General features: G+C 47.9%; 1 protein-coding gene across 3 annotated transcripts in view; it reads left to right on the top strand.

The window, feature by feature from the left end:
* The first annotated feature begins 462 nt into the window (after positions 1–462).
* The window catches only part of PIGG (phosphatidylinositol glycan anchor biosynthesis class G (EMM blood group)), a 67,166-nt gene continuing 51,588 nt past the window's right edge, over positions 463–16,040 (top strand). For 2 of the 3 annotated variants that reach the window (XM_084834831.1, XM_084834832.1), the window contains exons 1-4: positions 463–694; positions 5,853–6,058; positions 12,930–13,139; positions 14,795–14,983. In XM_084834831.1, the coding sequence (XP_084690957.1) occupies positions 541–694; positions 5,853–6,058; positions 12,930–13,139; positions 14,795–14,983 (759 nt within the window). In that variant the 5' untranslated portion in view covers positions 463–540. The remainder of the gene's footprint in view (positions 695–5,852; positions 6,059–12,929; positions 13,140–14,794; positions 14,984–16,040) is intronic. The other variant, XM_084834833.1, reaches the window with a different exon arrangement.

Here is a 16,040-nt window from a genome sequence, read left to right as displayed (position 1 = left end):
CAAGGTGGATGGATGATATTCTGGAGGGGACGGGCTCAACCTTGGGGGAGCTGGGGGTGGCGACGGCCGACAGGAAGCTCTGGCGTGCGCTGGTCCATGAAGTCACGAAGAGTCGGAAGCGACTGACCGATAAACAACAACAACAGCACTACAGTCAAGACGGGCCTGCTCTCCTAGAGCGGGAGAGAACCCCGAGCAGCTCTGCTACTCCGCGCTAAACGACCGCGTAAGCGAAGCACTCGAGTCAACAGCAACGGCCGTGCCGCAGAGGCTTTCTGGGAAATGTAGTCCCTCCGCCGCTTTTCTCCCCTCGGATTGGCTCTGCTCGCCTCGGGGCTGTTCGTCAGAGGTTTGTTCCGCAGGCCAGCTCCCGGGGATTGGTGCGCCGTCAGCCAATCGCTGGGCAGGCTTGGCGGTGGAGCGTCCTTTCATTGGCTGGCCTTTCCTTCTCTCTGCCTTCTTAGAGCTTGCGCCCGGCGGAGGCAGCCGCTTGCGCGCAGAGCCCCGGTCCCGTCTCGTCCTGCCGCCGGCAGAGGGAGGATGCGGCTGCGCTCGGGGGTCTTCGCCTCGTCCTGCCTGCTGGTGCAGGCGCTGGGCGTCGGGCTGTTCCTCAGGGGCTTCTTCCCGGTGCCGGTGAGGTCGCTGCCTCGCAGTGGGGCGAGCGCCGACCCTCCGCCAGAGCCGCCTCCCGCAGGTACAGGCAGCGTGCTCCTCCTCCTCCCCCAGCGGAGGCTGGCGGCTCCGAGGTCAGTGGGGCGGTGAATCCGCTCTGGGTTTCAGTCAGAACTCTAAAGGAGCTGTATAAGGTGCAGAACCAGTTCTGGAGCTAGTCCAGCACCTTGGGTAGCTCCTGTGGAGTCCTGGCCGAAACCCAGAATGGATTCACTGCCCCACTGCCATTGGAGTCACCAGCTTCCTCCTCCTCCTCCTCCTCCTCCTTCCTGGTGCAGATCTGCTCTGGCCCAAGAGGAAGTGGGGGGGCGGGCCTGTTTCTTCTCAGCCTGCCTTGTTGAGATTTGCCAGGTGGGCTTTGCAGGCCCTTAGTTGCAAGGTTACGCCAGGTCCTCTGCGAGATGCCTCTGGTGGGATCCCCACCTGCTTCCTGTCCCCCTCCAGTGGGCCCAGTTCTGCCCATCACAATACGGGACAGGGGAAAGAGAATGATTGAGTTGGCAGTTTACATGCTGTGTCTCTCTGTCTCTCTGGGGTGTATCTGATGTTAGTCTAACTTAAGTCCCATTCATTTCAAAGGCTCTAATCTAAATAGGACTAACTTTGGAGATCTCTCTCTGAACTGCATCACAGGGCCCAATCCTCCCCCCACCATGACTCCCAGAGAAAGAGAGAACTTCCACCTCTGCCCACTTGCGTGGCCTCTCTTTTTCTGAGTGGTACAGCAGGCCCCAGTCCTCACCACCCAGAGAGAGAGCGAGAGCGCGCGTATGCAGGTATGCAACAAGCCAAGGTGGCTGCTTGTGTAAGGAGTAGCTCCCTCATTGCTTCGTGGGCTTGCTTGTGCTCGCTCTCAGGGCACCACAGCAGCGGGGACTGGGCCTAGTGACCCCAGCCGTCCCTGCTGTGCCACCCAGAGAGGAGAGGGCAAACAAGAGGAAGCAGCATGGCTCACCGTCATGTAGCAACTTGTCAGGGTGCGTTGGCACAGTGATGGTTTTGGCAGAAGCGGCTGCTGCCACCTCTGATCACTTGCCTGACCTCTTCCTCTGGAAGGCTACCTGTTTGCTCGCCCTCCCTCTTTGGGCAGCATGGTAGGAAGGATTAGGGCCAGTGGGCTTGCCCAGGGGTTTTTAAATCATTATCACCCTCCCTCGTTCATGGAATTTTATGGCCAGTCCAGACATCATCATCTTCCACTTGTGACCCTCCTGTGTTTTTCCCTTGCTTCTTCCATCTTCTCGCCTCAGAAAATCCTTTCAGGAGAAAAAGACAGAAGAGCTGCACAATGCCTTCTAGCTGGCAGCACTAGGGGGGCCTCTGTCTGGAAGCACCCCTGGAATGAGCAAGTGAGCAAGAGGAGCTGTGCAACCCAGAGGGAGGATGCAAGCAAGGGAGAGAAGAGGAGGCTGTCCTTGCACAAGCAGCCACCTTTGCAGGTGTGCTATCTCCCTCTGGGCAGTGCAGTGGTGGGGAATGGGCACAGCAGGTCCAATCCATTATGATGGCTGCCCAGAGAGAGAAAACAAGTGGGCAGAGGTGCATGCATGCTCTGTGCCCAGTCCACTGCAACACCCACAGAGTGGCTGCTTCTTGCTTGCATGTTTTCTCTGGGCTTCCCTGCTGGGGCCAGTACTCCCTACCATTCCTCCCAGAGAGATGGGGGAAGCGGTCAGAAGCAGGAAGCAGCAGCCATCTCCTCTTCCTTACCTGCTCACCTGCACCCTCTTTGTGGGTGGTCCTTGCCACTGCATCTGCCAGAGGGAGAGGGCAGGTGAGTAACTGGAGATGCTCCTCACAGCCCCCATTCTCTTGGATGCTTTCATGGTGAGCAAGTAGTGGCTGGTTACACTCTGAATCTGGGTAGTGCTGATGGGGGAGGAGTTGCACAACCCAAACCTCCCAGGGGCTACTGCATCCTGGGTTGTGTAGAGTTGCATCTGAATCCAGACCTCTGGCTTGTCTCACCCCTGACATGCTTACTCGTTCCCAACAGCCCAGGGTTTAAAACACACACACGCCTGAGTTGTTGTGACATCTGAACTGGGACAGTGGGTGGGTCCTTACCCATTACCCTATCATACCTAGAAGACTTTGTGGTAGCAGTTAAGTGAACTGGCTCTAAGGAGTAGGGCTGTTCTCCATACTGCTTTTGCCCTGTAAGTTGTCATTTACCGAATGCTGTCTTGTGCTGCTGATTTGCACGCTTGCTAATGCTTCCTATCTGTAAACTCCTCTTCCCTGTTGTAGATTCCATAAACTATTGGTGCACTTGGTAGACTACCACTATTTCTGGTAGTCTGTGGGAATATATTAGAGTATTGAGCATGTTCAGTGCCTTTTTTCTCTTGCTGAAAAACTGCAACTTGGGCCTTCTGCACACGAGTAAGGAGCGAGGGTTACAGGACAAATATTATGGCTCTCTCCTGCATGTCTGAGTCCTATTAGGAGTTAAATGCCACCTCTATAACCCTTGCTAGCATACTGTACACTATCATAGAATGCAAGTCTTTCTCCCCACCAAAATCCAGTTCTGGTCTTCTGATAGTGTGGTTTAAGCTGCTCAGTACAGGAGATAGCTGTTACAGTCATATGAAAAAGAAAGTACGCCCTCTTTGAGTTCTATGGTTTTACGTATCAGGACATATTAAAATCATCTGGTCTTTAGCAGGTCCTAAAATTAGGTAAATACAACCTCAGATGAACAACAACACATGACATATTACATGGTGACATTATTTATTTTACAGAAATAAAACCAAAATGGAGAAGCCATGTGTGAAAAACTAAGTACACCCTATGGTGCAATAGCTTGTAGAGCCACCTTCAGCAGCAATAACTTGAAGTAATTGTTTTCTGTATGACTTTAGCAGTCTCTCACATAGTTGTGGAGGAATTTTGGCCCACTCTTCCTTACAACATTGCTTCAGTTCATTGAGGTTTGTGGGCATTTGTTTATGCACAGCTCTCTTAAGGTCCCGCCACAGCATTTCAATCGGGTTGAGGTCTGGACTTTGACTGGGCCATTGCAACACCTTGTTTCTTTTCTTTTTCAGCCATTCTGTTGTAGATTTGCTGGTGTGCTTGGGGTCATTGTCCTGTTGCATGACCCAATTTCGGCCAAGCTTTAGCTGTCGGACAGATGGCCTCACAGTTGACTCTAGAATACTTTGGTATACAGAGGAGGTCATGGTCGACGCAATGACTGCAAGGTGCCCAGGTCCTGTGGCTGCAACACAAGCCCAAATCATCACCCCTGCACCACCGTGCTTGACAGTTGGTATGAGATATTTGTGCTGATATGCTGTGTTTGCTTTTCGCCAAACGTGGCGCTGTGCATTATGGCCAAACATCTTCACTTTGGTCTCATCTGTCCAAAGGACATTGTTCCAGAAGTCTTGTGATTTGTTCAGATGCAACTTTGCAAACCTAAGCCTTGCTGCCGTGTTCTTTTTAGAGAGAAGAGGCTTTCTCCTGGCAACCCTTCCAAACAAACCATACTTGTTCAGTCTTTTTCTAATTGTACTGTCATGAACTTTAACATTTAACATGCTAACTCAGGCCCGTAGAGTCGGAGATGTAACTCTTGGATGTTTTGCAATTTCTCTGAGCATCGCATGGTCTGCCCTTGGGGTGAATTTGCTGGGACGTCCACTCCTGGGAAGATTGGCAACTGTCTTGAATGTTTTCCACTTGTGAATAATCTTCCTCACTGTGGAAATGGACTAAATTGTTTGGAAATGGCCTTATAACCCTTCCCAGATTCATGGGCAGCAACAATTGCTTCTCTAACACCATTACTGATGTCTTTACTCTTTGGCATTGTGTTAACTCACACCTGAATGCTCGAGACCAGCAAACTCCTGAGACGTGGGCTTTTATAGAAGTGGCCACACTTGCTGATGATCAGTTAATCAAGGGCATTTGATTAGCAGCACCTGGCTGCTACTTAGCCTCTTCATACCTATGGAAGCAGTAAGGGTGTACTTAGTTTTTCTGCTTCCATAGGTATGAAGATTCACCAAAAGGGCAGACCGTGCAATGCTCAGAGAAATTGCAAAACATCAAAGAGTTACATCTCAGTTAGCATGTTAAATGTTAAAGTTCATGCCAGTTGGAGTTAACATTTAACAGTAGGAGTCATGATTTCTGGAACAATGTCCTTTGGACAGATGAGACCAAAGTGAAGATGTTTGGCCATAATGCACAGCGCCACGTTTGGCGAAAAGCAAACACAGCATATCAGCACAAATATCTCATACCAACTGTCAAGCACGGTGGTGGAGGGGTGATGATTTGGGCTTGTTTTGCAGCCACAGGACCTGGGCACCTTGCAGTCATTGCGTCGACCATGACCTCCTCTGTATACCAAAGTATTCTAGAGTCAACTGTGAGGCCATCTGTCCGACAGCTAAAGCTTGGCCGAAATTGGGTCATGCAACAGGACAATGACCCCAAGCACACCAGCAAATCTACAACAGAATGGCTGAAAAAGAAAAGAAACAAGGTGTTGCAATGGCCCAGTCAAAGTCCAGACCTCAACCCGATTGAAATGCTGTGGCGGGACCTTAAGAGAGCTGTGCATAAACAAATGCCCACAAACCTCAATGAACTGAAGCAATGTTGTAAGGAAGAGTGGGCCAAAATTCCTCCACAACTATGTGAGAGACTGCTAAAGTCATACAGAAAACAATTACTTCAAGTTATTGCTGCTGAAGGTGGCTCTACAAGCTATTGCACCATAGGGTGTACTTAGTTTTTCACACATGGCTTCTCCATTTTGGTTTTATTTCTGTAAAATAAATAATGTCACCATGTAATATGTCATGTGTTGTTGTTCATCTGAGGTTGTATTTACCTAATTTTAGGACCTGCTAAAGACCAGATGATTTTAATATGTCCTGATACGTAAAACCATAGAACTCAAAGAGGGCGTACTTTCTTTTTCATATGACTGTAAATAGCCAATGCAAAAAACCTCTCCATCCTTTCTGGAGACTAGGACCAAAATTCTGAGTGTCAGAATTAAATTCCTAGTTGCTCTTGTTATCACAGTGACTGTATTGCTTCATACCTGTTTCTAAAGGGGTTTTTACGAAGTAAGAGAACATTGAGACTAGTATTGTGGTTGAAAACCAACCATGGGCTTAGATTAATGCCTCATACATTTCTTTTTTTAGGATTATCTTCCAACTGGACCAAGATTCCATCTCCTCTCTTTAAAAAAGCTGTCATAATGTTAATCGATGCCCTGAGGGATGACTTTGTGTTTGGCTTGAAAGGTAAACAGTTCATGCCCTATACAACGCAGCTGGTGGAAAGAGGAACATCTCATAGTTTTATAGCAGAAGTAAAGCCACCTACAGTCACTATGCCTCGAATTAAAGTAAGTTCTGATATTTGGAAAATGCAACGTGCTGTACCTGATGCTTTTTTGATTTCTTCATCCTCTGCAGAGTTGTCATACTCTAACACACACACGCTCCACAAAACAAGAATAACGACACTGAGCTGCTTTGCAGGTCTGGTGTAACCCACACCTTCTCAGCCACAGCCCTGCCTCCTGCAATATGGATCTAATAATTATGAACTTTATCTGCACATGTTGTCAAGGCATTTTTAAATGTTTATAAACTCAGAAAAAATATTAACAAGAACCTGAGTTAGTAAGATCATGGACTCCTCTCTTTGCTGCTACTGTTTGTTTTTTTTGGTAGACACACTACTATCCAAACCCAGCTGCAAGATACTCCTGGATTTCTAAATTGTTTTTCTGAGGCTGCAATTGCTTCCTAACAGGGAAGAACCCAAAAAAGGCTTAACACCCCCAGAAGGCTTAACACATCCAGATAGTGGGTGTGTTAGCCGTTGCGGTGACTTCATGCATAGGCTAAAAATGCTAAAAGGTGGGAGCCAGCTAGTTTCTCATAAATAAATAGCCAGTATAGCAGCTTCACATTTTGCCTCATCTCTTTGGTTCTGCAAGGGCTATAGACATACCTTTTTAAAAAACTGAAAGCTGGGAATCTGGATGCTATGGCTCATCCCCAGGGGATCACTTGCCCCTCATCTCCCTTCCTGTGGATGTCCGTGAGCATGGATGAAATTTGGAATGGCTATCCTCATAAGTTGGTAGTTAGCCATCTCTCCCTTTCCTTTATTTTTTTCCCCAGAACTTTCTGAGGCAACGGGGCATTAAGGTGCTTTCATATATCAACGTTAACAGCCCAATCCTATGCATGTTTACAAAGGGTGGGTTTAAGCCTCAAAAAGTCAGTGTATATAAGGAGTGCATCATCCCTTGTGATTCTGGGACTGGCAGGGATGGTTCTTTCAAGGAACACCCCCCCTTCCCAGATGGGTGACATTCCTGATTTCTCCCCCCCACCACCTCACCAGTAGGCTGGAAAATGACTCACTGGTTCACTTTAAAGTGAACTCAATCAGGGGCCCATGCCTGGTGGAACAGGATGGGAAGTCAGTGATTTCCATAGTCACAGCGAGTGGTGCTTTCGAGGCAGACGCTCCTGCAGGCTACCAAACTGAAGGCCTAACAGGCTGCGGTGCCTCCTGGCTGGATCTGCGAGAAAGCCAGCCTCAGTGATACTTTCAGGTCCACATTTATTTATTTTATTTCATTTCTATACTGCCCAACAGCTGAAGCTCTCTGGGCAGTTCACAAAAATTAAAACCACAAGGTGCAGAATAAAACAATATAAAATATGAAAGTGTAAAACCACAATATAACCTAGCAGCAATGTGGAGATTTAAAATACAGATTTAAAACAGAGCTAAAAGACTAGGAAGCTAAAATACTGGGAAAATAGAAAGGTCATCACCTGGAGCCAAAAGGAGTACAACATAGATGCCAGGCAAACCTCTCTAGGGAGCTCTTTCCACAGCCAGGTGCCACAGCAGAAAAGGCCCTCTGCCTGGTAGTCACCCACCTCACTTCCTTTGGCAGGGGCTCAGGGAGAAGGACTTCTGAAGATGATCTTGGGGTCCTGGCAGGCACACATGGGAGGAGGCGATCCTTCAGATAACCTGGCCCCAAGCCATTTGGGGCTTTGAATGTTAATACCAGCACTTTGAATCAGTCCCAGACATGGACTAACAGCTGGAAAAGTACTGGTGTAATGTGATCTTTTTGGCCAGTCCCTGTTAACAGTCTCGCTGCCCTGTTTTGGACCAGCTGAAGTTTCTGGACCATTTTCAAAGGCAGACCCACGTATAATGCATTGCAGTAATCTGGACTGTTTTCAAAAGCAGCCTCAGGTCTAACGCACTGCAGTAATCCAGATGAGAGGTTAGTAGTTGTTATACTAGCCTAAGCTGATAAAAAGTGCTCTCTGCCACTGAGTTCACCTGTGCCTCAAGTGACAGTTCTGGGTCCAAGAACACCCCCAAACTATGAATCTGATCCTTTAGGGGGAGCGCAGCCCCCTTCAGAACAGGTTGAATGTCACCTAGCCGGGCAGACGAACCACCCACTAACAGTACCTCCATCTTGTCTGGATTGAGTTTCAGTTTATTGGCCCTCATCCAGTCCATTACCGTGCCCAGGCCCTGATTCAGAACAGCCACTGCCTCACCTGGGTTTGATGAGAAAGAGAGGTAGAGTTGGGTGTCATCTGCATATTGATGGCACCTCAGCCCACACCTCTGGATAACCTCCCTCAGTGGTTTCATATAGATGTTGAACAGCATAGGGGATAAAATAGAGCCCTGTGGATCCCCATGCCATAGTTACCAAGGCACAGAGCAATAATCCCCCAGCACCACCTTCTGGAATCGGCCATCCAAGTAGGAGCGGAACCACTGTAGTGCAGTGCCTCCAACTCCTAACCCAGACAACCTATCCAGAAGGATACCATGGTCAATGGTATCGAAAGCCGCTGAGAGGTCCAGGAGAATCAACAGGGTTGCACTTCCCCTGTCCCTCTCCCGGCAGAGGTCATCCCACAGGGCGGCCAAGGCAGTTTGTGTTCCAGAACCAGGCCTGAAGCCCGATTGAAATGGATCTACCATTTGCATTGTATCAACTCTCAACTGAGCTCACTCCGCCCCCATCCCAGGTTTAATTTACTACCCTGCCCTGGCTGGACCTTGTTTGCCTGTGTTGCGGGGAATTGGAGAGTAGAGGTAGATGGGGCAGGCGTGTGCAGCATGGGGTACTGTTGCCACTCTCGGAATGGAGCTATTTCAGCGTGGAGGAGCCTGGTCCTCCTGCTACTACCTCTTTGCCCTATAAGGATGCGTTCCCGCGGCACCAGTTAAACCCAAGGGCATCCCCTACTCCTGTATTTAGTGTACTGACCTCCTGTCCTGTCCTGAGCCTTGCCTGTGTGGCTGGAAACTGGAAGTGGAGATGGATGGGGCAGGTGCAGCACAAGTAGCCGCTGTTGCCACTCCCAGAATGATGTCATCACTGGAATCGGGGGGGGGGGGCAGCTGCACCTCGTTGCCCCTGTGAATGGATGCCCATGCCCTTCACATAGAGCATGTTGCAGTAGTCTAGTGATTAAGGCACGGATTGCTGTGAGCAGGTCCACCTTCCCCAGAAAGTGGTTTGACAGGTGCACCAGTCAAAGCTGAGTAAAGGTGCTCCTGGCCGCAGCAGTCACCTGACACTCTAGGAGCCATGTTGGGTCCAGAAGCACCCCCAAGCGACAAACTTGGTCCTTCAGAGGGAGAGCAACCCTGTCCAGAACAGGCGATCCTGGATTTGCTTATCTACTGACCAACAATACCTCTGCCTTTTCTGGATTGGGCCTCAGTTTGTTAGCCGACATCCAACTCATCACTGAATCCAGACAGCGGTTCAGGACTTTCACAGTCTTCTGGGCATCAGTTGAAACAGAGACGGAGAGCGAGGCATCATCAGCATAAAGAGACCCAACCCTGAAACTCTGAATGGCCTCCCCCAGTGGTGTTGTTTGTTTATCTGTTTAGAGCGCAATCCTATGCAGGTTTAGACAGAAAAAATGTCTTACAACTCCCAGCATTCCCCAGCCAGCAGCTGGCTGGGGAACGCTGGGAGTTGTAGGACTTTTTCTCTGCCTAACCTGCATAGGACTGTACCCTTATTTATTTAAAACATTTAAATTCTACCCTATATCATTAGGATCTCATGTAGAGGTTAAAAAGCATAGGGGACAAAATAGAGCCTAAAGGAACTGTCAGGGTTGGATCCGGGCCATAGAGCCCCAAAGCAGTTCTGATTCTGAAGAAGAGATAGAAACAGTGGGTGAGGAACCCGCACACTGTTCAGAGGTGCCGCCGGAGGGAGAGTCCCTCCCTGCTCGCATTCATGAGAGCGGTAGTGACCCTGGCAGGCAGGGGGAGGGACAATTGGAGCTTCGGGACACTAGGCGCTGGCGAAGGGACAAGCGGGAGAAGGAGGCACTCAGCCCGCTTGGCGCAACGTCGACAGCTGCGCCTCGATGCCCCACGGGAAAGGGGCGGACTTTCGCCTCCTAGCCCTTAAATCCAGAGGTTTCCCACCTCTGTCCTCCAAACAGAGATCAACTGATTTCACTAATGCTAGAAACCTCTGGTAGGCAGCTCTCTAAAGTTTCCCTCATTAGGCTCATGCAGTTAGCTTCTGTAAGCATCATTAGGTTGAATGGAAATAAAGCCTTGGAAAAGAGCCCTATTGTCTCTGTGTTGATTCTGGCTACTTGAGGATTTCAGAAGGCAGCAAGGGCCTTCCTGACAGCAACCACATAGGTCAGGAGTGGGCAACTTGTGGCCCTCCAGATGTGATTGGATTGCAACTCCCACCTGTGGCTATGCTGGCTAAGGCTGATGGGAGCTGAGGTCCAACTATATCTAGAGGGCCACAAGTTGCCCGCCCCTGCCATAGGCCAACTGCCAAGGGGCTAAGTAATAGTCCCCCGGCACAACCTTCTGGGCACCTTCAGCCAGGTAGTATGGGAGCCACTGCCTCTAGGTCCCATACTGGCCAAACACTCCAGAAGGTTGCCATGGTCTATGGTATCAAATGCCGCTGAGAGGTCTAGTGGAACCAACCCGAATACATGTCCCCATCTAGTTCCTGGCCTCAGTCCTCTGCCAAAGCTGCTTGTGTCCCCAAACTGGCCAGAATGCAGAGTGCAAGTGGCTGGACCCCTTGTTTTTAGGTTGCTGCTTTTTAACATGCTGCACCTTCTCTGTGTTTCTTGCTTTGCCAGTTTTGTTGGATGTTATCATTGGAGCTGCCTCAGTGGCTGGGAGTACAAGGGTTGGGTGGGATTCAGTTCTTAGGTAATAAATCAGTACAGTAGTTTACTCCCTAGGAGGAAATTGAAATCCAGCAGAGGACAGGCCCAACCTCCAATGGGATGGAATGTTGGAGGCTCGTGGCTCCAATTCAGCCAGAACTCTAAAGGAGCTATCCAAGGTGCTGAACCCAAAATGGGTTGGGCACATTGGATAGCTCCTTTAGAGTTCTGACTGAAACCCAGAGTGGATTCACAGCCCCACTGAAATCAGAGCTGCCAGTGTCCACAGGTTGGGGAGGTAGGAGCTGTGTTGTCTGTGCAGATCTGGAGTTGCCATTGGCAGCCAGGCACATAGATCTATGCTTGTGGAATGAAAGTTTCAATTATCAGTAAATAATATATTCACATGCCCCAAAGAAATCTGCATAAGAGAAGATTGTAACAGATGTAACAGAAAGCTGTTGTGGAATAGCTTTCCCTAATCGAGCACCCTGCAGATGTGTTGGACTACAAGCCCCATCAGCCCCATGCCAGCTGGGGATGGTGGGAGTTGTATTCCAACACACCTGAAAGTTGCCAGGTTGGGTAAGGCTGTTGTGGAGTAATTCAGAGGATGTTTTACCTGATGAAGTGCACAACCACACAAAGCAGACAGTGTTGGCAACTAATTCCACTGGCAAGGCAGACTTCAGATTTGTGGTTGCCATAATGGCTGACTTATTGGGCTGTGAAAAATTTAGGAATGAGAAAAAAAGTACATACCTAGTACCTGATCCATTCTAAAAATAAGTAAAATAAAAATAAATAAATACAACCCTTAGGATGCCTATAGCAAGGAATATGGAACACTGTTTTGTGCATCAACCTATTAATTCTTTAGTACTAATGTTAAATGAGTTTCTAATTAAGTACTCCAACATTGAGAAGTGTCTTATTTTAGCACGTAATGAGCGGATGCAATTAATTTATCCTTATGCCCTTAAAAGCTACTGCGCGCTTCCCAAAATAAGACTTTGCAATCTGTATCCCAAAATAGATGTTGGTGAGGACTGATTTCTGTTTTAGAAAAGGACAAATTGTGCAAGAAGCCCTAAGTATTGCTTTATTTTATTTTGATGAATGGGTTCTGTAAGGGTTCTCCCAACACATTTGGAATTTGGGGGAAGTGTCATGGGTGCTATAACAGAATGACTGCCATGGGAATGGGGAGCGGAGACCAGATCGCAAATTCGCTCCTGTGGTCTGTCACAAAACACCCGTTTCCCAGTCTTTCCATCGAAAAATCCACTCTAGGGCATCATATTGTTGCTGATAATGTTAAACAACTGGGAATCAGAAATCCTTGCCGATCTATTTGATATCACCCAGGAAGCTACCAGTAGATCCAGATCTTACTGTTTCCCATCCCTGCTCTAGAGGGAAAGTCAGAATTTGCCCAGGCCATATGGTTTCACTCTGGAGGGAACTGTCGAGCTGGGGATAGCTGATTTAAATGAGGGGGTGTGAGCATCTGTTACCCAGCAACTAGCAGGGCTGGGGAGCAGGAGACCCTCATTCCTGCTGTTGCTCTCAGCAGACACAGTGGTGTTATTAAAAAGGTAGATTTATAAAAGGCTGTTCTTTATTTCATTGAATATTTGGCAGTATTTGATGATGGGCAAATGCTGACGATATTTGCTTGGTCATTTGACCACTGGCAGGGGTGGGGAACATGGGGCCCTCCAGAGGTTGTTGGGCTCTAACTCACATCAGCCCTATCAAGTATGGGCTAGGGTGATGGGAATTGTAGTCTTAAAACCTGGCAGGCCATAGGGTCTCCACCCCTGATGTAGGGCTGTGAGGTGGATCAGTGGTCAGGGATTGCTTGTGCAGTTGTGTTCTAATTAATCTGTTGACTGTTTTACTGAAGTTTCTTGGAGTTGGCTTGTCATCCACACATGCATGCCAACTTCATTGTCCTAAGGCAGGACTCTCCTCTTTTCAAACCCTATGAAACAATTTTTCCCTCTTCTTTTGGGACACCTATTTTTTCAGGCCCTGACAACTGGCAGCATCCCGGGTTTCATTGATATCATCATGAACCTCAATTCTACAGCCTTGCTGGAAGATAACTTGATCTGGCAGGCCAAAACAGCTGGGAAAAGGATAATCTTCTATGGGGATGACACTTGGGTTAGACTGTTTCCAAAGCAGTTTGTGGAATATGATGGAACAACATCTTTTTTTGTCCCAGACTACACTGAGGTAAGAAGTCAGTTAGGCATGTTGATGTAAGAAGGTGTGTAGTTGGATCAGTGTGCGAATAATTATTGGCATGGAAGTATAATTTTGTATGTCTCTTAAAAAGCAACCTTTTGTCTGCTAGTTGAAAACTGGATTTTTAGTTAGAAAATGTGTAAGTCACTGCTTATTTCTAAAACTGGTAATTACGTTTTCCTTTTCCATGTCTCAGTTGAGGGTCTTTTGCCATTTCTTTGGCAGTTGGAGGCAGCCAGATAATTGGCACCCCACCGTGGTGAGCTTCTAAATGTTCCATATGCGATCTTTACAAAATCTCAGGCCAAATAAGCTTTTCTTCAGCCTGGGCAAAACTCCCCAAAGCTTTGGAATGACCGTATAATAAGTTCCATTGGTCTCCATTTGTTCTGATGGGCAGTGGTTCTCCAGGCAGAGGCCTTTCCCAGCCCTTTATTTGTTTACCACATTTATATGCCACCTTCTTTTGCCAAAGAACTCAAGATGGCTTGGGTCTTCGGAGGAAAATAAGTGAGTTCAGGTATTGGCTCTTTCATATTGTTCCATAAAGACCAGGTAGAGAGGTCACTGCAGGAGATTCCTCTGGCAGGGGAGGATCCAAATAGTACTTGATTTTGCCTAACTGGCCTCTTCCCTTGCTGCAGCCAGATGGAATGGTTTTTACCTCGGGTCCTTTTAACTGGAGATGCCAGGGATTGAACCTTTGACTTTGTTTGTCCAAAGAATGTGCTGTACCATTGATCTCTGACCCTTTCAGAGTTTATGGACTGGACGGTGTATGTGTGGTATGTGCATGTGTGTGCTTTGTATCCTTTATTCTTTACTTCAATTTCATGAGTTTAAGGGTGCAATCCTATGCATGTTTAGACAGACGAAAGTCCTGCAGTTCCCAGCATGGCTGGCTGGGGCATGCTGGCGGTTGTAGGACTTCTGTCTGTCAAAATATGCATAGGATTGCACTCTAAAGCTACCACTGCTGTTTTGGCACACAGCAGCATGGAAATGAGCACCCTGAGTGTGTGGATTGCTGTTGATTGTGCTCTGATTTGGAGAACCAATTGCCCACAAAATGCAGTGTATAGAGCAGGAGTGGGCAATATATGGCCCTCCAGATTTTTAGCCAACAATACTAATCAGCCCTAGCTGGCACAGGCAATGGTAGTTGTAGGCCAAAACATCTGGAGGGCCACGAGTTGGCCTCCCCTGGTCTAGAGTCTTAAAGGTACCATTAGGTTCATATGGCATGCTTATTTAATTCTTAACTCGTGGCTATCTGGTGAAGGATCAGATTATGCAGCCAGCAAAACAGGTGGCAAAGCTTTCCTCGGTCTGTGTTACTTCAGGCTGCAGTTGAGGGGCAGGATGTTTGAATGCTCTGTTGTTGAAAACAACGCCCTGTACTTGGAAAGTTAGCATGTCTGAGAGATGTGCTTGGCCTAGCCTTCTCCCTTAACGTGCTAGTTTCCCTTTGCGTCAGAAGCTTTAGTTTCCATAAGGAACCATTCTATTGTACAGCATCCACCCTTCCATCAGAAGTTTGATGACCGAGAAAGCTTTTACTGCTTGATTCTACAGACTGTATAGACTGGAAGAATGAATTGTGTAGTGAGATTAAGTACCTTTGCTTTTCCTTTCTCTCTAAGGTTGATGATAATGTCACTAGACACTTGGATAATGTGCTGAAAAGAGAAGACTGGGATTTGCTTATCCTTCACTACTTAGGGCTGGACCATATTGGTCACCTGAGTGGACCAAACAGTCCTTTAGTAGGGCCAAAGCTTTCTGAAATGGATAACATCATCAAGAAGATTCATACTTCTCTCCTTTCCAAGGTGACATTTTCGGATGTGAATCTAATTAAATGTGAGAACTGGAATTGTGTGTGATGCATCGGGCTCCAGTCCTTACAGCAGGGGTGTTGAACCTCTTTCAACCCAAGAGCTGTATTCCATTTCGGAGAAGCTGTCAGGGGCTACACTGCAGTGCTGGGCAGACTGGAAGGAAAAAGGGGGCTGGGCCAATGGCAAAAAGGGCAGGCCCAAAATACCAAAGATACCAGCATATTTAGCTTCCAACTGTTACTGCCAGTAGCTAAGCTTTAAGAGAGGCATTCCAACCTTTTAGAATGGGAGAAAAAACTGCACAAAACCTGGAAGACCACCAAATGGGTGCTGGTCAGGGGAAAGGGGGTAGGGTCAGGGGGAAGGGGGCATCGCCCTCTGGGGAGCACTAGAGGGTCAGATTTTGCCCCCCTTGGGGGGGGCTTAGTTTTGCACCCCTGACTTGCAGTCTGACCTGGGGCATGTTTACTTGGAAGGAAGTTGCATTGTGCTCAGTGAGGGTTGTTGCCTGGCAAATGTACATAGGATTGCAGCCTTAGTGTAGTGAGTTGATACTGCCTTTGGGTTTTGGGGAAGCTAAACTGATGCCGTTGAATGGATTGAGCAAGATATTAAGAACGCGTGTTCTTATTATCACTGTTCTCCTGTGACGATGTACATAGCACATTAGAGCGGGGGGAAATTCAGGTTTGCCACCCATGCATGCACTCCACATGGAGCTGCGCCCACTTGCAGGTAACCGATTAGTGGGCCTGTACATCATGCACATGTTTGTTGTCTTCACTTTTTTTCAGTAAAACTATAATGTGTTGAGTGACCACTGGAGTTGCACAAGCAAGGCAGGCAGGGGGCTACCTCAAGAAGCCTGCAGTGTAAATTTTGAATGGGAGAAGTAAGCGAAGGCAAAATTAACAAGGGACAAATACGATCCAGGTATATTTGGGTTTCTAGAAAAAAAATGCCGCATGCTTATTTGTATGTAGAAAGTTAGCTTGTTTGAGACATGTGTTATGCCTAGCTTTCTCCCTTAACATGCTACATCAGCCTT

Source organism: Heloderma suspectum, chromosome 2, assembly GCF_057233095.1.
Source record: "Heloderma suspectum isolate Gila_16-S chromosome 2, 16-S_ref, whole genome shotgun sequence".
Lineage (NCBI taxonomy): Eukaryota > Metazoa > Chordata > Lepidosauria > Squamata > Helodermatidae > Heloderma > Heloderma suspectum.
Note: the sequence above shows the minus strand (reverse complement) of the source record. Positions and strands in the feature narration are given on the sequence as shown.